The sequence below is a fragment of the Ricinus communis genome, chromosome 8 (genome assembly GCF_019578655.1).
Source record: "Ricinus communis isolate WT05 ecotype wild-type chromosome 8, ASM1957865v1, whole genome shotgun sequence".
NCBI lineage: Eukaryota > Viridiplantae > Streptophyta > Magnoliopsida > Malpighiales > Euphorbiaceae > Ricinus > Ricinus communis.
The window spans coordinates 14975269-14997818 of NC_063263.1; the positions used below are offsets into that span (position 1 = coordinate 14975269).

General features: G+C 34.9%; 2 protein-coding genes across 13 annotated transcripts; one reads left to right on the top strand and one right to left on the bottom strand.

Moving 5' to 3' along the window:
• Window positions 1–294: 294 nt before the first annotated feature.
• Window positions 295–8195, bottom strand: LOC8266996 (DNA repair protein RAD5A). 3 transcript variants are annotated; one of them, XM_048378080.1, is made up of 20 exons: window positions 7472–8193; window positions 7015–7148; window positions 6660–6780; window positions 6482–6535; window positions 6256–6402; window positions 6017–6168; window positions 5854–5938; window positions 5490–5762; window positions 5233–5379; window positions 4979–5134; window positions 4607–4674; window positions 3947–4069; window positions 3764–3863; window positions 3558–3670; window positions 3039–3317; window positions 2696–2896; window positions 2160–2253; window positions 1967–2038; window positions 1314–1412; window positions 295–1061 (listed from the first exon to the last, which is right to left on the bottom strand). In XM_048378080.1, the coding sequence occupies exons 1-20, from the start codon at window positions 8000–8002 to the stop codon at window positions 939–941; spliced, it is 3072 nt and encodes a 1023-aa protein (XP_048234037.1). In that variant the 5' UTR covers window positions 8003–8193; the 3' UTR covers window positions 295–938. The 3 variants fall into 3 exon arrangements, with proteins under 3 accessions (XP_048234037.1, XP_002527439.2, XP_015579852.2); XM_002527393.4 differs by having other exon boundaries at window positions 6660–6795; XM_015724366.3 differs by lacking the exons at window positions 295–1061; window positions 1314–1412; window positions 1967–2038; window positions 2160–2253 and having other exon boundaries at window positions 2755–2896; window positions 3043–3317; window positions 6660–6795; window positions 7472–8195.
• Window positions 8196–13108: 4913 nt separating this feature from the next.
• On the top strand, window positions 13109–22469 carry LOC8266995 (DDT domain-containing protein PTM). Of its 10 annotated transcripts, none has more exons than XR_007217114.1 (12): window positions 13109–13293; window positions 13558–14509; window positions 14634–15326; window positions 15548–16775; window positions 17855–18143; window positions 18312–18436; window positions 18572–19038; window positions 19149–19177; window positions 19855–20454; window positions 20553–20770; window positions 20853–20969; window positions 21042–21146. XR_007217114.1 is itself a non-coding variant. In XM_048378523.1 (12 exons), exons 2-12 carry the CDS (start codon window positions 13707–13709, stop codon window positions 21286–21288), a joined length of 4797 nt encoding a protein of 1598 aa, XP_048234480.1. In that variant the 5' UTR covers window positions 13109–13293; window positions 13558–13706; the 3' UTR covers window positions 21289–21483. The 10 variants fall into 10 exon arrangements, 8 of the variants coding, with proteins under 8 accessions (XP_048234480.1, XP_048234481.1, XP_048234477.1 ...); XR_007217115.1 differs by having other exon boundaries at window positions 21071–21138; XM_048378523.1 differs by adding an exon at window positions 21248–21483 and having other exon boundaries at window positions 20553–20969.
• The last annotated feature ends 81 nt before the right edge of the window (window positions 22470–22550 follow it).

The window sequence follows — 22550 nt, forward strand, 5'->3', positions numbered from 1 at the left end:
TAGAGTGATTAGAGAAGAGAAATATAGCATTTTAAAATTGAGTGAATTAGAAATAATATATAAAATAATGATAAAAAAAGTGATTAAAATTTTATTCTCCCCTCTTAAAGAATAATGTTTTTATTTCCATAGAAATAAAGTGAAACTAATAATAGATGGTCAAATAAATAAATAAAAAAAACATATCATTTAAAATTAATATATAAAATAATAATAAATATTTAAAAAAAAGTTTAAATAAAATAATTATAAAAAATAATGTATTTTGTAACATTAAATATATAAAATACTAAGTGAAAGATCAAATAATTTATAAAAGAGTTCAAGTAATTTAATTGCTCAAGCTACTTTCTTTTTAGCTTACAGAATCTATTTTAGTTCAAGACCCCTCTTACTATGAATTAGTAGATCTGCTCTCCTTTCCGAGCATATGTGAAGGAAAATCCAGTACTTCTTGGTGATAGCAATGCACAATGGTAATTGGCAGCCAGTCCTTACACTGCAATTCTGAAGTCCTAAATTTGGATATACTCACCTTCAAGAATTTTCTTACTATATAAACAAATGATTCTGTTTGAAATACTGCCAAATAGAGATCTTCTATCATTCTGGATGGATGCCGAATTGTAAGAATCAGTCATAGAGACATGATCCTTCATCCTTCACTGCACAGAAGCACAATTTCATTTGTGGCTAGAGCCAACCCCCAGTTGTATTAAATAATCAAAGCTTGTAGTAATTGGAGAACCAAATTTGCCAGCCACCAGCAACTTGACCTCGAGGACAAAAACTTGGCACTGAACGAAGACATCTTGGAGCCTTGCTGCTTCAAAAAATTCTGTGCCCTGTAAAAAGCACCTTTAGATGTGTTGACCCGAGGAGCTGGTGAAGCCATGGAGAATGTGCTTCCTTTTATCAATGCAAGACATCCATTCACTTTACGTAAAAAGCATCTTCAGCTCTTCAATACGTGCAGTTCGAACTTCTTGATCAGTTAAGGCACCAGAAACCATCCGCTGTTTGCGCGCTTGCACTGCCTCCATTCTTTCCTCAACAGTTCCCTGCCATCAGATTATTTAAGAAACTTCAGAAACAAATAATGAGCCGCAAAAATAATGATACTGAACAACTAAATTCTGAAGCTCAAAGTTCCCTGTCACAAAAATGGAACACCATACTGCTGCTTTAGTCAGTTACCAGTATTTTCAGAGGCAACACTTCAGCTTGTCAGATTCACTTAACAGCTATATTGCAATAGTCGCACCAATGGAACAAAAGTAAATAAACATGCTCTAACGGATAAAAATATTTACCTTCACAATGAAGCGCTTGATCATCACTGGTTTTGTTTGTCCAATACGATGAATCCGCATGACAGCTTGTTCCTCTACAGCTGGATTCCACCAAGGATCCTACATAAAGTTTGAATGTTAATATAATGATCATAAAAAGCATAGTAAACAGAAAGAAAAATTTATAATAAGAGGAAAATACACACGATGAAACTTGACCTTAACAAATATCATCCCGAAAGAGAGATAAGAAGAAAAGGAGGGAGTATATTCAGTTATGAAGAACTAGAATTACAATGAACATCCATATCCTCTTTAAATGCAGTTACTTAAAATATTTTGATAATAATCTCACCTATTTTGATAATAATCTCACCTCCAAATTACTCAAAGAACCAACTGGTAGATAATAAACATCATAAAAATGCTTTATCAAACAAAAGTTTAGCCAGACAGAAAAGTGTAATCAGAAGCAACCGAGAAATTCATTCATTCATTTTGTGAACCCATAAACAATATAGTTAGTGCTTCTTTTCATGATTTGAGAAATGCAAAACAAAACCAAAGGCCTCTGGTATATCTAAGACTCAGCTGAAGTTTACACAACTACAAATAAAACTTGTCCATCCAAGGACTACATTACAACTTGAAAATGAAGTCAATCATGTGCATACCATGACAAAGGCATTGGAAGCAGCTGTTAGATTTATCCCAACACCACCAGCCTTCAATGACATCAGTAATACCTGATTGCACAACCACCACTCAGATGACCAAACTCAAGCCTTCTACTAGACTTTTGACATGTCAACCTCTATCACAGAGAAACAGAAAAATGATAGGGAAAAAATTAAGATATTCACAGACCAGGATGCTGTCATCTTCTGAGAACTGTTTTATTACTCTTTCTCGCTGCTGCTGATTTAGAGTCCCATCAAGACGAACATACGATATACCACTCCTGGCCAGTATGAGAATTAAATTAGTATGAGTGGATGGCTGAAACTGACACATCAGAACATCATTTCAAATAACACAAACGATAGAAAAATTTCATGAAAATATTCAAAGCACAAGATGAAAAAAGCACAAAAGAAAAAGCTACAGAATTAAAATCTCAATAATCAGACATTATTCATATTAACCCTCTAATTGACAAAATCAACTTGAACCAAATGTGGATGCAATATAGACGCAAGAAAACTGGGCAGGTCAGACTGTTAACTCTAGCAATCTTATAATAGATAACCAGATAGTCCCTAAAGTGGAACCAATCCAAGCAAGACTCCAAGTTCTTCATGTTAGTCCACTTGCCTAGAGCATACAGCTTATAAATATTACAATAAGTGCTTATACTACCCAGCATATCACTTTAAAATCTTTAAGCAGCTAGAAATCCACACCTTGAAAGAGGAATTTGTAAGAGATCCAGAAAAGCAGTCCATTGGCTGAAGAGAATGCTCTTAGAGCCTGATGAACGAAGATTTTCAAGTTCTTGCAAGAGAACAATTACTTTGGATGATTCCACCCAATTTTTCTCAATATCAATCTGGAAGCGACTGTCAGTTGGAGCTGTAATGAGTTCTTGCCTAGTGACAATTTTCCTGTACAGCAGAAAGATACAATTTGTAAGAAAAGAAGAGCTCATAAAAAAAAGGTTTCATAGAGAACAAAGTTCAAACCTAAAATGAAATACTGAAAGATAAAATTCATAGTTATAAAACCATAACAGCAGTATGAAGATACCTACAAACAGGACATAAACCAGAAGTAGAATTTCGCCAGCTTGCCAAGAGACATTCCCGGCATAAGCGGTGAGCACAAAGTGTCAATACTGCATCTTCAAATGCTTCAAGACATATTGGACACTCTCCCTGATCCCCCTTCCTCAGCTCTTCTACAACCTCTTCAACATACGCCCGTGATGGCACATCTCTGGCCTCTCCTTCCAACATATTCTGACCACCTTTAAGGAAGCGCTTTGCTAGCTTGTCTAGGTCAGAATATTCTTGTGTATCACCTCGACTAAACACGTAATTTGAACCCATGACCAACAATATAATAGTACATTTCATTAACAAAGATGTGAAGAAAACATGTATTAGTAATTTAAAGCAAAATGAGTATGAGGTAAGTATCTGTGATAGTAATTTATTACAGAAGTACCCGACAGGTCCTCTCAAAACCACACATGCTCCGCAGAAATCATTAATAAAGCAGAACCAGATGAAAATAATAATATGCTAAGAAGGGTAAGATCCACACCTCATCACAAGAAATGGATGGTCACAGCATTGCCGAAGACGCAAGAGTAACTCCAAGATAGAAGCATAGTTATGAAGAACTCGCCCTTGCTCTACAAATTGATTAAACTTCACCTGGAAGAGATTCCCTTGACAAGTTATATAAAAAGATGACAGAGAAGTTATCAAATGAACATATGAGAGCATCTGTGTAAAATAACTATAAACCTTGGATCTTTTAAACAAAGCCTCATAGAAATCTCTTTCTGCTTCAGTCAATTCACAGTAAATCACCTGAATATCTGCAGGAGGAAGAACCAGTATTGGCCTGCAAAAGCAAAAACCCTCAATGATGAAATTAGAGAAGGTCGAGAACAGATGATGTACTACGCCATTAGCCAAGGCACTTACCTGCCTTCTCGATCTGTGGTAGACTTTGTTCTCCTTAACATAATTGGCTTTAAAATCGACTGAAGCAACTTCAGCCCTCTCTCGTCACCCTCCTCAAATGGTTTTTGGACGAGTTTATTCCACCTACGTCATAAAAGAAACAAAATAACCACATAATTAACATGCTACATCAACTCTGGAGACACATAGTATCTGCTTTAATTCAGGAATAAGAAATGCAATATGTTTTCTCACATACACAATTTACCACTTACAAAGACCTAGGTTAAATTCTCCATTGATTGTTTATCTACTAGTCTTGATCTTTATTGAATAGTGCCTACTAATAATGACACAGGAAAATAAATTTTGGAAGACTCAGAAAATATTGAACAGCCCATCTGATTGATTTATAATCACTAGCAGACATAAGCTATTACCATACAGTTCAGCACGCAGAAACTGCCTTCTCAAACAATACCCTGGTTATAAACAAAGAAGAACTGTGCATTCTATTTTTCTTTGTGGTAAAAGAAAAATTTATGAGAAGACTGCACATAAAAGCCACCTCAAGTCCTACATCCCATTCTGCAATTGATTTCATCACTTGAGAAATAAATACTGGTCTGACCAGAACTGTATATAAATTTTTATATTGTGAAGAACTAGAAGAAAACATACCATGCCCAACTTTCCCAAGGTTCCACCTTCAGGAACCGAAGAAGGCTGTATATGTCCTCCAAATTATTCTGAGACATGAAACTACACATCAGGAAGTATAAAATTTAGGAAGTCAAAGCTCTACATAGAAGTAATTAAGTTTCCTCCCTCTAAATTATTCTGAGACATGAAACTACACATCAGGAAGTATAAAATTTAGAAACTCAAAGCTCTACATGGAAGTAATCAAGTTTTCCTTCTAAAGGATAAAACATTTCTTCTGTGCTGAAAGTTACTTTAGATTTGTTATAGAGCTCTGCACTTCTAAAGATGTAGCAATAAGAGAGCATTGAGATCAAGGATGACTGTAGAAACACAAGTGAAGCACATCACCTGGATAGGTGTTCCAGTGAGACACCAGCGGCGATCAGCAACCAGAGCAGCAGCAGCAATAGAAATTTGACTTTTTGAAGATTTTATGGTATGTGCCTCATCAAGAACCACCCTAAACCATTGAACTGTGTAAAGTCCCCCATTATCTTCAGCATTCTAGAAAAAAAACAGTAAAACAAAAGATTGTTATTTTGTGTGTGATGTTATAAAAAATTTGTACACAAATATCAAAAAGCAATATACTTCTAAGCTACCTCTGCTGAAAACTCTGAAGCTAATACTCCATATGTAGTTATTACAACATCATACTGGGACAGGAGTTTTGCATCCCTTGCTCTACTTTGCCCATAATGAACATATACAGACAAAGAACCAGGCTGTGTGTGAGTTTCTATCTCTGCCTGACAATAAATTAAATGCTTAGATTGACTCTCAGAAACAAGGAGATGCATAATTAAGGAACAAACAAAGAAGGCAATCACAGTATGCATCAAAATGGCAACACAAGTACCTTCCACTGGCCCAAGAGAGTCATAGGGCATATAAGCAGATTGCCACCGTTTACAAGAATCTTCTTTTGCTTCATCAACTTGTCAAAGCCTGAAAATCTTTTAGTGTTTTTCGGGGGATTTGGCAGTTGATCTGAAGTATCCTTGACATCAGAATTTTCAGTGGACAGCTGACTCATAAATTGAGTACTCGATGTCCCACCCCTTTCTGAATGAGCAAGTAGAAGGGATATGGTCATAATGGTCTTCCCAAGTCCCATAGAATCTGCTAGAATCTTCAAGAACATAATCTAGTCAACTTACAGTAGATAGCAAAAACTATCAACTATTTAAAAAGCAATGAGATTCGGCTGCATGGACACATACTCCTCCCCTGGCCATTTGAAGTGTGCTTGGAAATTCCACTGTAGCATCACCTGAAAATGTATTCAGATAGACAACAAGCTGCCTCCTGCCATAAAAAACAAAACTCGTTAATATCTATGGCAGAGTAAAAACATTGTTTCGTTCACTACAAAATGCTACTTACTGGTCTGCCAGATGGTAAGCCTCCCAACATGGATGAAGTGCTGTAGCTCCCTCATCTGTGTATTTTCCCTTCTCCAGCTGATACATCCACTGTAGTGCCTGTTTTTGGTAGGGCCTTAGTTCACACTGAAGTGTACTTGGAGGATCCATTTCCTGAATCATAGCAGCTCTTAAATAACAGCAACCACTAGGTGAAAATGTCAGCTCCACTGAGTAAAATTTTCTCATAAATATCAATACCTCTAACTCAGAGCTATCTCTAACACCAACAATATTATCAAGATCAGTATCTGAAATGGAATCCTCATTCTCAACTTCACTTCCATCTTTTGATTGATTCTTCGACTTGTTGACATGTAACAATAATGCAGGAATACCAGAACCATCCTGTGCATGCAAAATTACTAGCTAGATTCCACTAAAAGATCAAAAATGATGCGAACAAACATAAGATAGCTTTTTATACCTTTGAGTTCAAAGGTCGCTTCCTTGTATACAAATCAGCAGGTGTAAATTCTGCCTGGAAATCGAAAAGAATCCATTAAGCATTTGAATCTCCATGCCAAGTCAAAAAAGATCTCATTTTCTAGCATTGAGCTTCGGAAACCATAAAAGAGGTTAGGAGTCAGATGGGAAATTATCACCTTCTTAAAAGGGGTCAATCCTAGCAAGCGGAACAAATTTGGAAGAGGATGAACAATTGTTTCCTCAGTTGGATTGCTGACTGCCTTAAGGGAGGTCTGCTGGTGCATGCGGAACAGAGCACTATTAATGTATACACTGACACAAAGTCAAGATTCATCAGCAACTGTATATTATACCTAGCAAGATAATATAAAGTTATATGGTAGCAAAGCCACTGTTATCAGTAGTGAGTCATTGCTGCATCACTAATTTGGCAATGACAAACCCACGCTCTAGTGAACTAATAGAGTACCTTATTATCACAATTTCTCATAAAAAAAGGGTAACTTAAATCTTCTTATTAGTGGACCGCACCTTATTGACAAAAGAATAGTATCCATTATCCCCAGTATATCAGGGGCTGACTTACAGTAACCCTCAATTCTGACCTTCTTGTATCTAACAAGCGGCAAAAGACACCGAGCCCACTCATTAGGTATTCGACCAACCTGCCAAAGCCACTCAGATAATCACAATCCACCACTACAAAAATTAAACATACTACTTATATCAGACACCACCTCAAAAACCTAAGCATTAACCATAAAATACTTAAACTAACCGATCAAATCAATGGTCTAAAAGTAATGGTTTTCTTCATAATTAACAGAAATCATACGTACAACTCAAATTATACATCACCACCTCAAAAACCCATCTCTTATCCAATAAATACCTAAATTAATCAATCATGTCAATATTATAAAATGTATTTCCGTTTAGACACTAAATACAATTCTGAAAGTAATGATCTTGATAACAAAAAGAATACCTCTCCACTATCTCTAGTGGAAAACCTAACAATCTCGGAACAAGCAGTAGCTGGTTGTCTTCCTTTTCCAAAAGCCTTCCCTTGCGAAGGCGAATTTGAAGTATTACTACTTTTCAATGGAAATGTAAATATAACTCCATCACCAGCTTTCAATTTTCTTCCTTTACTCGTCGACAACCCTGCCACGTCGCCACTCCCCGCATACCACCATTCACTCCCATTCTCATTTATACAATTATCCTCAATGTTATCCGAATTATGAACGCTGATATTGCGATTCTCATTCTCTTTACTTACCAGTTTTGGTTCCTTTGTAGGATTAGAATTAGGGTTTTCTAAAATGGGGGTTTTGTAGGGTGTTTGGGGTTTTAATTTTGAATTGAAGTTAGGAGTATCGAATATTATGTTGATAGCTGCTGAAGGGTCGTTCTTGGACAAGTGAAGAGCTCTGATTATGTCCATATCCGAGAATTCAGGGCCAACGATTGATCTAACTGTGGTCAGTAGCTCGTCGGTCATCTTGTTTCCCATTTGACCGTTATTTGCCAAAAATTAAAACCCTAATCCTTTGTTTTGAGAGAAAGATGCAGATAGATTGTTTGGCGCTAAAATGCGCAGGCGGAGTAAGTTAAGGGAATTCTTTTGAAATAAACGGCGGGTGATCAGAGAAATGGCGGGGCGGTGTGTAGATTGTGAAAAGATGGAGAAAAGCGTGTTAGATACACATTACATACACGTCATATTTCCCGCCACTCCTTTTTAATTTTCTTTTTTGCCTTCTTTGTACGAATCATGTGATTTCCATTTTACAATAATAAAATATGTTATGAAGCTACAATTTATTTCAATAGGTATTGTAAAATAATAATAATTTTATTTGTGTGTTGAAAAATTATTATTATTATTTTAATTATAATATTTTTAAAAAAAATTATACAAATATTAAATTCTATATTATTTATTAATATTTTTATAATTAGAATTTCAATAAATAATTATTATGTTATTAATAAGTTAAGAGTAAATATTAAATAATTTATACATATTACGCTGATAAAATCTTCAAATATTAAAAAAAATTAAATAAATATAATTTGAATTATTTTATTTTCTTAAAATATAAATATTGAAATTTCTTTAAATCTTTTCATATAAACTCATTTTACATTATTATATATATTGTTAATAACAATAGATATGCAATAGTTAATATTAGTTTAAAATATATTACTAATAATAATTAAAATTATATATGTCGAATAATAGAAAAATAAATATAAAATATATATAGGGTAATTCTATTATTTTATAATTTTTGGAATGTATTTTTTTCAGCCAAAGTGATGTATGTTGTTTAAAACTGTGACAAGAATATATATATTATTGTTAAAAAAATTTGATTCGTAAAAATTTAGCCATATTTATTATGATTGGTATTATTATCATGCATATTGGTCGTGTTTGATAACATAAATTTAGAATTTAATAATTTTTTATTTACTATTTGAATGTCAAATTGATTTCATCAAATCAATAACTTTTTAAATTGTAATTTAATGGTCAGACAATGAAATTATAAATTATTAATCTTATTCATATTAATAAATACGAGCAATACAATAATAATAGTTGATATGAGTGATAATTTCTTATGAATTAAGACTATTGAACTGTATAATATATTTTTATCACCATTTATAATTTTATATCTCTTTTTACTTGAAAAGTATTTTTTATATCTATTTTAAAGATAAATATTATATATATATATATTACCTATGAGTAGTTATGATTTTGGCAAAAGATACAATATATTCTTTAACTTTCATCCAAAGTGCAATTATGCCCTTAAATTTAATAGCAGCTCAATGATACTCTTACACTAATTAAATTGAAACAATTAAGCCCTTAATAGATAACACCATCTACTCGACAATTTTAAATTTTAAAAGCTTATGTGATTATCTCAATTAAGTCCAAACTAAAACATTACATTTTAAATATAATAATTTTAAAATAAAAAATAACATTAAATAAAAATCGATTTTCTAAGCATTCAAACATCCATCTATTTTTTAGACAACCAAAGACTAAATTCACAAAAATACATTTAAAAATTTCAAAAAACGCCAACCAACCAACACAAATAATCTCATCTAAGTAACTAAATCTCATTCAATCCAATTTAACTGAGGAGATCTAAAAAGAAAAATAAATATTAAAAAAAAAAAAGAGCATCACCGGCTGTCTTCTCTATTTCTCTACCATTCAGTTGTCATTCAACAACCTCATAGCATTAGTTGTTCACCAGCCGATGTAGCTCATATGACCCGCGTTAGAGCTACCAAACTGAAGCTAACAGTGGGAGAAAAGAAGAAGTAGCAGCTAATGACATTAATGCCTATCGCAAAAGGCAACAGTGGATGTTGGAAGCGAGCGACAGACTATTTCGGCCTTGTGAGTCGCCAACTTAGTTACTTCCTTCCCAACAAGTCATAACCTCAGCCTTGTCAACTCCAACGAGTCATGACCTCAGGTTTGTCTTCTCTACGGTGTCGTGACCCTCCTTTCTTCTTATCCAGTATTGATGACTTGCTTACAGTAATAGTCGAGCAATTGGAGAAGGATCATGCTGATAGTGGTGGAAAGAGAGCAAGAGATCGAAAATGGCTTGAAAAATAAAAAGGGTTTTTCTTATTTTTGTATTTTCTTTTTTTCTTAAAATAATATTGTTGTATTATCCTTTTCTATTGGTTTTTTTAGAATTATAAAAAAATATGTAGGCCAAGTGTTACTATTCTATTGGATGTGATTTTAAGTAGGTTCCATTGTTCACAATAAGGGTTTTATTGCCCCGTTTTAAAATGTTAAGGGTGTAAAAATGAGCTACTTTGAGATTACGGGTTTAATTTATATTTAATTTAAAGTTTGAGAGTTTGTCCGTACCTTTTTGCCTAAGATTTCAAATTGAAATTCAGATTTAGCAATCATGGGATAAAAAGGAAAAATCTCTAACAACCTAATTTAGTATATAGGAATATATGATTTTTTTTTCAACAAATAACTAGAATACGGAATGATTATTCTTAAATTATTGGAAACAATATCATTAATCTAATAACAATAAAGAAGAATACAAGATGAATAGTTTGTACTACAGTAGCCTCAATCGCAATTTGAAGGGCACTTTAGTCCTTTTACGTAGTACTCAACCGGTTGTTATGCCCGAATCGTCGTGCACTAACTCTTTTACCATATGAAAACAATGTCGCTTGGCCAGGGCAGTACCGTCTTTGTGTACAAAACAAGACAATTACTTGAAACCCCTTACTCACACACGCCAGAATCAGCATACGGCCGTTTTATAAAAGGACTCCCATGACTTTTTCACCACTCTTTTCTCAATCTCGAAAACACCTTTCACCAACCTCACACATAAACTAATTTCTTTTTACCCTTTTACTCTCTACGCATTGCCTATTATAGGAACCCTAATTTCCATTTGTTCTTCCTTATTTATTCTTCATCGCTTATTCTCTTTCATTGAAGCTTTCAAATGTCTTTTTACACTACAGTCACAACAAAATGCATCATATTGTCATTTTCTTCTACATTACACACATTTTTAAAAAAAGAAAAGGAATCGCTTGCATTTTCATAGGCGTTCCTCTTGCAAAATGATCTCCTTCAATTTCTTTTCCATCTTTTAAAAAGTATATAAAAATATAAAACTTTCTTTTTCTTCCATTATTTGAGTGGCTGACTTGTTTTATTTAAGAAAAACAAGTTCTTTTTATCTTTTTTTGATCGAGATAAAAGCGTGATGGTTTGAAAATAATGTTTTCTTTTTATTTAAGATACTAAATAATAATAAATATGTAAATACTACATATATATAAATATAAATAAATAATGGATGGCTGCAGCATCGGGTAATTATTTAGTATATTATAATATCAAAAAATAATATAAAATTTAATCTAACCTTATAAGTAATTATTAATTAGGGAATATATACCAAATACATAAACATAGCGCACAATTGAAGATAAAAATACTAATTAACATGTAATAATAGCTGTGAATTTTAAAAAATTAAACAACTATTGATTATTCTTCGACAACTTTACTAAATATAATTCGTTGTTTGATAGTGGATAATTATTAATATAAATAAAAAAATGATTGCTATCACCAAATTTGTTTACACCATTATATACAAATCAAATACTGTTATATTTTTTATAAAACATAACACATATATATATATATATATATATATTGTTATGAATGTGGCATTGAGTAATTATATTATTAGAATACTTTCTCACATCTACAATTAGACATATACCTTAAAAATTAATTAATTTCGTCCCAAATTAAAGTGAATTAAAATGGATAAATGGAATATATATTAATAATTATCATTCAATAATAGTCCTAGTAGGTTCAGACACACCACACTTTTATTTTTGTTCCTTTTCAATTTGTCTCAAAATATAAATTGTAAAATAACTTTGAAAATCTTGGCGGGTAACGCCAATTAGTGGAAGTTCTTCCCGCCACTTGCTCAAATTCTTTCCTTATTTTTGCTCTTTGTGCCGGTCAATAAAAAAACAAAATTGCTCATCCAACCTTTAACTAGCCTAACTACATCTGACTCGGGATAATTCCCGACTCACCTCGCTCCGATCCCGAGTTTCAATTTTGTTACTATCGAACTTCAGGACGCGGGCCTAGCCATAATTCTCGGCAGGAGTCAGGATTGTATTGTCTATGTGTAGATGTATGAATCCTTCTATGTGACTGGTTTGATTTATTTGATATGTTCGGTTAAGATTACACTTGATGGGCCCGATACTATGAAGGAGAGCCTTTGGATCATGATAATCGTTTGGACTGCCTTTTGCTAAAGTTCCTCTAGTGCCTGTGCATGCTACGTGTAGATGTTAGTGAGGAATAATCATTTTTGAGCTTTAATATAAAATCGTTTTATACAACTTTCTTTTATACCGAATTGAAAATTCTAAAATTATTATTATTTATATTTTTAAGTTTGATTAAATTATTGTTAAAATAGCAACATAAACTATATTTTAATTAATTATCCTAGCTCATATACTTAATCTTATTTATTATATATATAAAATAACATTTTTAATAAGTTTTAGATTGAAATAAAAAATTAAATTAGATTTTTTAAATACACACATATATTTTTGTAATGAAAAATATTTTATCTACTATTTATCACCTTTTTTAATTGTATGTAATCTTATATTTGATGATAATTTGAAAAATATGAGCTTAGAAAAATAATAAAAATATAATATATAAATTGAAATAAATAATTTCAAAGTTTTAATTTAATAATAAGAGAAATCGGGCATATAATTATTAATCAAAATAAGTATAGATTTTAATTAATAAAATCGAAAAAATACAAACGTTAATCTTGTATGTTAGGGTTTAGGGTTTAATTTTAAACACAACACACCATAAAATCTCATATTTACAAGTCAACAAATTCTTTTCTTAAAAGAAAAGAATTAAAGAAACAAACTCACAACCCGGACGTACCGGTCTCACCGCCTCGGGAAAACCCGAGTTATCCGAGTCAAAGTATAACATAAAAGCATTACAGTTTTTTTTTTTTGGGTTAAAATTTAGCAATGACTGGTTAAGTAGAGTCTAGAGAGAGGCCGTTGTGTAGTTCTCTCACATTAGGGCTCTCTCTTTCTCTCGATAGGCACATACTCTCATCACCAAAACAAAAATAATAATAAAAAATCCCCAAATCTTTCTAAGCCCTAACGACGAAGGTACTCTTTTAACTCTTTGCACGATTTTAGATAAACACTTCGTTTATATATACACACATATAAATATCATAAAATTTCACTTTGTTTTTTTAACAATTATTGACTCTGAAATCGCTGTCTTTAATCAGAAACTTCACTTCATTTTATAGGATCTGTAAAAACTGCGTATTATTATTTTGTTAAAAACTATGATGGATTTTGTTGTTTTATTTATAGTCAATTGCAATTGCAATTTATTTTTTTATTTGTTTGTTCTGTGTATAGGGATCTGCAGGAACGCACTCGGATTGGATCCATGAAGTGGTTTGTTATGCTTTTTTAAAGCTTTTTGGTTTTATTGAACTATAGAGGTTTTTTTTTTTTTTAAGTGAATTTTGAATTAGGGTTTGATCTGATTTGATTTGGAATACGGAATGGAGCCTCCAGAGGTAAAAAAGAGGGGTAGAGGCAGACCGAGGAAACGGAGGCGAGAAGAGGATGAAATTGATAAAAAGGTGGAAGTTGCTATTAAAAGGCAGGCTTTGGAAATGAGATGGAAGCCACTTGTGGGTAGATATGTGTTGAAAGAGTTTGATGATAATGGGGTTTTTCTAGGGAAAATTGTGTCTTATGAGAGTGGGTTATATAGGGTAGATTATGAAGATGGGGATTGTGAGGATCTAGAAAGTGGTGAGTTACGACAATTAATTTTAAGTGATGATTATTTTGATGATGAGTTGAATGAAAGGAGGGTAAAATTAGATCAACTAGTGTTAGAAAAGAGTATAAAGAAGAATAAGAAGGAAGTGGCTGATTTGAAAAATGAGGTAGATAGGGTTGAGACGTCAGCTTTGACTGATGTTGAGAATGATGGGGCACAAGGTGAGGGTGATGCAGATTCCTCGAGTGATTCGTGTGAGTATGCACAAGATGGGGATTTGGAACCAGTGGTCGAGGTTCCAATTGTTCCACCCCCGCAATTGCCTCCATCATCAGAGACTATAGGTGTGCCAAAGGAATGTGTTTCACATCTTTTCTCTGTATATGGATTCCTGAGGTCATTCAATATTCTCCTATTCTTGAGTCCATTTACATTGGATGATTTGGTTGGGGCAATTAACTGTCATGTTCAGAACACACTGTCGGATGCCATTCATGTTGCTTTAATGCGTGCATTAAGACGTCACCTCGAGGCACTCTCTTCGGATGGTTCAGAAGTGGCATCAAAATGTTTGAGGTAATTATGTGCTTTGCAATCTTTTTTTTCCAGAACTTTCTTTCCTGCACAATGTGATTCCCCCCCTTTCCTCCAGCTGCTTTTTAGCTAATATTTTGAATATGCTGTAATTTCTATGGTGCAGATGCCTTGATTGGAGTTTGCTGGATTCACTTACTTGGCCTGTTTATTTGGTGCAATATTTTACAGTAATGGGATATGCTAAAAGACCAGAGTGGAAAGGGTTTTATGATGATATTTTGAAGAGGGAGTATTATTCCTTACCGGTGAGCAGGAAGTTGATGATATTGCAAATTCTCTGTGATGATGTTTTGGATTGTGCAGAGATAAGAGCAGAAATTGATGCACGGGAAGAATCAGAAGTTGGCATGGATCCTGATGCAATTGCTACCAGTCTTTCTGAAAATGGACCAAGAAGGGTCCATCCTAGATATTCCAAGACTTCAGCATGCAAGGACAAGGAGGCTATGGAGATTATTGCTGAAAACCAAGGAACTAAGTCCTCTTGTTGCTCAAAATATTTGGGTTGGGAGGGAGATGGTCACGATGTTGGTATGGATGGTAATAGTGATGAATGCCGGCTTTGCGGCATGGATGGTACCTTGCTATGTTGTGACGGTTGCCCATCAGCATATCATTCCAGATGTATTGGTGTTGTCAAAATGTATATACCTGAGGGCCCATGGTATTGTCCAGAGTGCACAATTAACAAGTTGGGACCTACTATTATCATGGGAACCTCACTTAAAGGAGCAGAAATATTTGGTGTTGATTTGTATGAGCAAGTCTTCTTGGGTACTTGCAATCACTTACTGGTGTATGTTTTAGTCTTTTTGTTTATTTTCTTTTATCATTATTTTTTAATTATTTCAAGTTAAGTATGGACTATGAAGTTTGTGAAACTTGCATTCTGGTTGAAATTCTGCTTGCGTTTCTTTCTTCGTTGCTATCTCATCTTTCAGAATGCATTCACTTTTCTGGTTGTATATTAATTTTACACCTTTTTCCTTTTTCTTTTCCTGCTCTTCATTTCCTCAGGCTTAGAGCTTCTGCTAGCACAGAACCATGTCTCAGATACTACAGTCAGAAGGACATACTGAAGGTTCTGCAAGTTCTGTCATCCTCTGTGCAACATAGATCCTCATACCTGGAGATATCTAAGGCAATTGCAGACTACTGGAGCATCCCACAAAGTGCCTTTTCCCCTTCTGAGACATTAGAAAGAGTACCTAGAGCATACATAAAGGAAGATGATAAATCCTTGTCTTTTTCAGTTCCGTTGACCTGCAAAGAAAGCCAAATGGCTGCATATATTGCAGGTGCTGAGAATGCAATTAATTTGAGTATTAGTAATGTAGATAATGTGGCAGTTTCGCATCATAATGTCTCTGTCAATGCAACAATTCCCATTGACCCTCATTGCATGCTAAGTAATGGCGATTCAACAAGCAAAGAAAATTGCCATCTCATGAATACAAAATCAGCCGAGCAGATTAAAGGGGAATCTACTGGATCAACTGACCAGCAAATTGATCCATCTGATGCAGCTAACCCTAGCTTTGTCGATAGATCAATTGTAATAACTACTTGCACCTCAGCAAGCAGTGATGGCAGTCATATTGGGCATTGGAATCCTTCTCCTTTACAAATACCTTCTGAAAGCAAGGATGATAATAATTCAGGCTCTGGAATGGTTGAGAGAAATTTAACCGATAATTTTATGTATGTGGGAACTTATTTTAAGCCTTATGCTTACATAAATCACTATATGCATGGGGACTTTGCAGCATCAGCTGCTGCCAAACTGGCCATTCTTTCATCTGAGGAAAGTCGGGTTTCAGAGGTTCATAAATCAGCCAATGGTAGGAAGGTCAATTCTGACATTTTATTGCAAATAAAAGCGTTTTCAGCAGCAGCTTCTCGTTTCTTCTGGCCAAGTTCTGAAAAGAAGCTTATAGAGGTGCCAAGGGAGAGGTGCGGCTGGTGTCACTCTTGTAAGCTGCCTTCTAATAACAGAAGAGGGTGTATGTTAAATTCAGCTGCCTTAACTGCTACTAAAGGCGCCATGAAAATCCTCAATAGCCTTCGTCCTGTAACGAGTGGAGAGGGGAGTCTTCTTAGCATATCAACTTACATTTTGTACCTGGGAGAGAGTTTATGTGGTCTTACTGATGGCTCCTTTGTCAATGCAAGTTACAGAGAACAGTGGCGTAAGCGAGTAGAAAATGCTTCAAGTTGCAGTGCAATAATGGGCCCCTTGCTTGAAGTGAGTTTCTTTTGTTCTCATGCATACTTATCACTATCACTATCATGTTGTGATTCATTACCATTTGAGGTAATAAATTTTAGTCTTAACTTAAAATTCTTAATACAGATCTTAGTGTACTGATAAATTATAAACAATCAGTAGTTTGATTACAAGAGCATTAAATGAATGGCTGTACTTTGGGTATTTAGAGTTCCTGTTTGTTGTATTGAAGTGGTAAGATAGCCTTTTAACTATAGGAGCTTGAAATAAACAATTATTGACTATGCTTTTCTATCTTATATTCTTATAGTACCCATGGCCCTTTATAGTTATACTTCTATGTTTAAAAGAGGAATAAAATTCATTGTTTCTACTAGGTACTATAGTAATGAAGGTGGAGTTTGTGTTACATGTTTCATTGAGTAACATCCTTTATCATGTCATCCATCTAAAATTCTATCATAAGCTGTTTTAGCATGAAGGATATGTTGAATATGTATTATATCAGGGCGTCCTTGATATTTTCTTAGTAATTTTTCCATCAACGACTATACCACATGTGAGGTATTGCTTCTTAGTATTAGGAACATTGTTAAGAAAATGTCATTTGCTTTCTGTATACATGCTGGTCAGGTTTAGATGTTTGTTCGTGCATCATAGATTTTTTGCTTCGCGCTTAGTTTTCATTCTGTAGGGTTCTGACTCTTACTAACTGGAGTCCAACACTTTGACTAAATTAGAATCTATTGGTTGTCAGGGTACCTTTTGACTAACTTTTCATAAAATGTCCTGGAAACATTTTGCTCTACATTCTATTGGGAAATTGTTGCATAGGCTTCATGATATTTTCTTACTGTTTGAGCTGATAGCAAGTTCAAATCCTTTACTTTGTATTTTGAAGTTGTAAATGGAGTCGTTCATAAATGCTAATTTGGAAAAGAGACATAAAGAATTGGTGATGTAGATGCTAAATGGATGCAATATCAAAGTGCAAGTGTATCTTGCTATTATATTTTGTGTATTTATTTATTATGTTTGCACTTTTGTGCATTGGTCTCTACATTTGGGTGATCTGACCTCATGGTGTTTGTTTGTAGCTTGAGGAAAATATCCGAACTATTGCTTTTTTAGGGGACTGGACAAAGGCAATGGATGTTTTGCTGGTCGATTCTCCTATGATTCAAATTGCTGCAAGCAATGGTGGAATCACTCAAAGAAGTGGACCAGGTGGGAAACGACATAGGAAACAATCTGGTGTGCCTGATTTTAGAGCTAATAGTAATGATGACAAAAGTTTTGTATGGTGGCGAGGGGAAAAGCAATTAAAGCTTGTGTTCCAGCAAGCAATTTTGCCTCGGTTAGTGGTTAAAAGGGCAGCTCGGCAAGGTAACTTCTTACACCTTAAACCAGTCCCTTTTTCAGACAGTAGAAACTTACCTGTGTCTGTTGTAATCATTAATGGGTTGTCAAAAAGTCTTGCTTAAGACATCCTTGCATTTAAAATTATAAATTTACGGGTGGGAAAATCTCAATTTTGTGATTTTGTCTTGTCAGGTGGTTCAAAAAAGATTTTGGGTGTCTTTTATGTTGATGATCCTGAGCTTCCTAAAAGAAGCAGACAGATGGTTTGGCGAGCTGCAGTTGAGAGGAGTAAGAATGCATCACAGTTAGCTCTTCAGGTTTGTTTTTATTTTCATATGACTAGGACAGTAATTGTCTACTGGTTGCTGCCTCTGAATTGTTAGCAGTCTTTAAACAAGTTTGTAATAACATGAGTCTTTGAGCCTTGAAATCGCTACTGGAACTTCTATCAGGTTAGATACCTAGACCTTCATGTGAGATGGACCGATCTTGTTCGTCCTGAGCAGAATAACCAAGATGGAAAAGGTTCAGAGACAGAAGCCTCTGTTTTCAGAAATGCGATCATTTGCGATAAGAAAATTGAGAAAAACAAGATATGTTACGGTGTTGCTTTTGGGAATCAAAAACATCTTCCTTCCCGCATCATGAAAAATATAATTGAGATAGAGCAAAGTGTAGATGGGAAGGAGAAATACTGGTTTTCTGAAACGCATGTTCCTTTATTTTTGATAAAAGAATTTGAAGAAAGGGTTGACCAAGTGGCTTTGCCATCAGCCAAGAAGTCTTTGAATGAACTATCTGAGTTGCAAAGAAAGCAATTAAAATATTCCCGCAGGGATATATTTTTATATCTTACATTTAAGAGAGACAAGTTGGAAAGATGCTCTTGTGCATCATGCCAGCACGATGTTCTAATTAGGTAATCATTTGATTTTGCTTCTATTTTACTGTTCTATGTATTTTACTGTTTTATATAAGCTTAATCTTCCTCATCTTCTTTTCTTTTTTTTTTTTTTGGGTGATCTTCAGGAATACAGTCAAGTGTAGTGCTTGCCAAGGTACGCCTAGTCATTAAGCTTTCATTAGTAACTTCTTCTTTAATGTAATGTGTTCTGCAATTCTCTTTGTAACTTCAAAAATATTTTTGCTCATTTGTGTTTCCAATAAGAATACATCTTCATTACGAGTAATTTTGGATATGTCTCTATAATCTTTATACCACTTGAAATGGAGTTTCCATCATGTGTCCCTTCTTCATTCTCTTTTGAGAGATCTCTGGCTTGGTTACCATGCCTACTTGTGACGGGTCGGTTTCTTCTAATAAAATAAACATTTGATTTATATAGCAAAAACAAATGAAAAATTATAAAAATTTAATATTCTGAGAGGTTCTAGCTTGACTCGGATTTGGCTTGCTGTTTAATTCAAATATCTCTATATCAAGCCAATCTCAATCACTACTATAATTTAATCAAGCTGAAATTGAACGTCATGTTTGGATTGGCTCGGCTCATTTCACTCCTACATCCAATTAAAAGTTGCTGTAATTTTGATCAATGAACTGCTATTTGCCAAATATAATTTACTAACTGCAGATACACTTGTGCTCTTATAATTTTTCCTTTCAGGTTCCTTTATAAGTTCAAATTTTCCTGAATGGTTGTGCCACTTACACTGTTGTGCTATGCTTATGTATTGTTGCCATAATGGGCTTCTTTTTGCCATGTTATGCCAGGTTATTGCCACAAGGATTGTACCATAAGTTCAACAGTTTATAGAAATGCTGAAGTTGAATTCTTGATTACCTGCAAGCAATGTTGCAATGCCAAAGCTATTGTTGTTCATGGCAATGATAATGAACCTCCAATCTTTCATTTGCCCTTGCAAGGGCGAGAATCTCATGATGTATTGACAGCCCCTAAAGGTACAAGGATTAAGCTTCGTTACAATGCCAAACCTGTTGCCCATGAAAATGATAATGGAACTCCATCTACTCCCTTATCCTTGCAAGGGCCAGAATCTCAAAATATGTTGACAGCCGCCAAAGGCACAAGGGTTAAATTTCATATTCAGCCACCATCCGTCAGAACTCAGAATAGCAGTCCTGAGATGAAACAAGATACTTCTACTCCCAGCTTGGCAACAAAAACCCGAAGTAAAATATGCAATTGGGGTGTCATATGGAAAAAAAAGAACACTGAAGACGCTGGAACTGATTTCAGGCGTAAGAACATTCTTTTTCCTGGGAGTTCAGTGATGTTGAACCTTGTTTGTAATCTTTGCAAAAAGAAGTATGATCGTGATCTGATGTATATCCACTGTGAAACTTGTAGTGGTAAGCGTTTCTCCATGTGATTGGTCTATCTCTTTGAAATGAAATATGTGCATGTTTAGCTTTTAATTTGTTAAACATTTGTGCATTGCTTGATTCAGGTTGGTTTCATGCTGAAGCAGTAGAAATTGACGAATCGAACCTTCCTAATGTGGTGGGCTTCAAGTGCTGCAGGTGTCGTAGAATAAGATCACCCAAGTGTCCTTATGATGACAACCCTGAAGGTGAGAAGCCAGTGGGCCATAAGCAGAGTGATAAGGTGTCGAAGAAAGGAAATTTAAGAGTGAATTCTGACTATGCAGCTATTGCTGAATCTAAAGTGTGTGAGCCCATAACTTCAATATTTCCCAAGGAGGAACCATTTGTACAAGATGATGATCCTCTGCTTTTCTCACTCTCAAGAGTTGAGCAAATTACAGAGGCTAATTCTGAAGTAGAGCTGGAATGGCATGGTGGTGGACAGGGGCCTCAGAAACTGCCTGTGAGAAGGCATTTAAAGCCTCAAGTGACTGCTGAAGGTATGCCTGAGAATGGTAATTATCCTAAATCATCTCTGCCTGTTGATGAAATTAACATAATGGATCCTAAAGAGGAGCCATTATGTGTTGATTGGATGCAGAAATTGCCAGTCAGAAGGCTCTCAAAGTCTCAAGCAGTTGCTGAAGGTATTTTAAAGTCTCAAGTGATTGCTGAAGGTACGCCTGAGAACAGTCATTGTCCTAAATCATCTCTTCCTGTTGATGGAATTAACATAATGGATCCTAAAGAGGAGCCATTACATGTTGATTGGCATCAGAAACTGCCAGTCCGAAGGCTTTCAAAGCCTCAAGTGATTGATGAAGGTATGCTTGAGAACAGTCATTATGCTAACCCATCTGTGCCTGTTGATGGAAAGAACACCTTTGCTCCTGAAGAGGAGTCATCTTGTATGGAATGGGATGCATCTGCTAAAGACTTTGAAGGTGAGATGCCGACGGACTATGAGCTCAATTATGAGGATATGGAGTTTGAACCACAGACCTACTTTTCTTTTGGGGAGTTGCTGGAATCTGATGATGGTGGCCAGTTGGATGGATTTGATGTTTCAGGAAATGTTATGGTGAACTCTGGTAATCAGTCCTATGCAGTTTTACAGGATGGATTTTATGAACAGTGTGCAAGAGATAATTCTGGTAATCCCCTGGAACCAATGACTGCTCCAGAATTAAGCTTCAAAACAAAGCATTGTAAGATGTGTTCACACTCTGAACCAGTCCCTGAGCTTACATGCAAGGTTTGCGACATAGTAATACACAGTCACTGTTCTCCTTGGGTTGAGTCATCTTCTCCAGAAGGAACCTGGACGTGTGGTAAATGCCTAGAACGGCGGTAGACAACTCAGCTATCTCCTATGGTTTCACGCTGTTTTTATTGGCTGCGATGATGCTAAAAGGAATTTTATATATTGGACTAAGAGCTGGGAACTAAACTACAGTTGACTAATATTTGTTCAAGCAGGAATAGCATACTGAGGTTGTGCATTATTAAGACAAGCGATGATGCACCAGTTCCATTTTTCAACGTGGAGGCAGCTGATGAAGCTTTTTTTATTAAAAACAATGTCATGGTTAGGGGGGGGGGTCCTCTCTTGGACTGCCTGCGTTGGTGCTTTCTAATGGAGTTATCTTCCTACTCATAGAATCCGAGTCTTATGGGACGTACAGACCATCTCTTTTTAATTGGGTCTGTCAGGCAAGTTGGTTTATGAAGGAGGATGGGATATTATCAGGTCAAAGCGGATCATTTTGGTGAAATGGTAGAATCAATTCACAACCTCGTAGATATAATACCCTTTTCGGGGGATAGGCAGATTTTTTTGGTTGTGCTTATCGGATTACATTGCTTGTATAGATCGCATGTCCGGCACAAATTTTGAGATGAATTTAAATGCATAATTCCCAGCATTATTTTATTGGGACTATCATCTTGTAACTGTCTTTTTAGGATGGGAAATGCAAATTTTGAACATTTCGGATGTTCATCCTGCTTCATTAATCAAAATAATCATGCAAATCAATATGGCGCGACTCAGAATAACCAAGAAAAAAGTTAAATGTACA

Bases quoted from the DNA above. Each gene is read 5' to 3' on its own strand.
- LOC8266996 (XM_002527393.4), bottom strand. From the start codon at position 8,002: ATGGGAAACAAGATGACCGACGAGCTACTGACCACAGTTAGATCAATC. The intron at 6,536-6,659 runs GTGATAATTTCC...TTCGATTTCCAG, and splicing joins GATTGACCCCTTTTAAGAAG to GCAGAATTTACACCTGCTGA. The intron at 6,169-6,255 runs GTATTGATATTT...GCTATGATTCAG, and splicing joins GAGATAGCTCTGAGTTAGAG to GAAATGGATCCTCCAAGTAC.
- LOC8266995 (XM_015724353.3), top strand. From the start codon at position 13,707: ATGGAGCCTCCAGAGGTAAAAAAGAGGGGTAGAGGCAGACCGAGGAAA. The intron at 15,327-15,547 runs GTATGTTTTAGT...TCATTTCCTCAG, and splicing joins ACTTGCAATCACTTACTGGT to GCTTAGAGCTTCTGCTAGCA. The intron at 18,437-18,571 runs GTTTGTTTTTAT...AACTTCTATCAG, and splicing joins CATCACAGTTAGCTCTTCAG to GTTAGATACCTAGACCTTCA.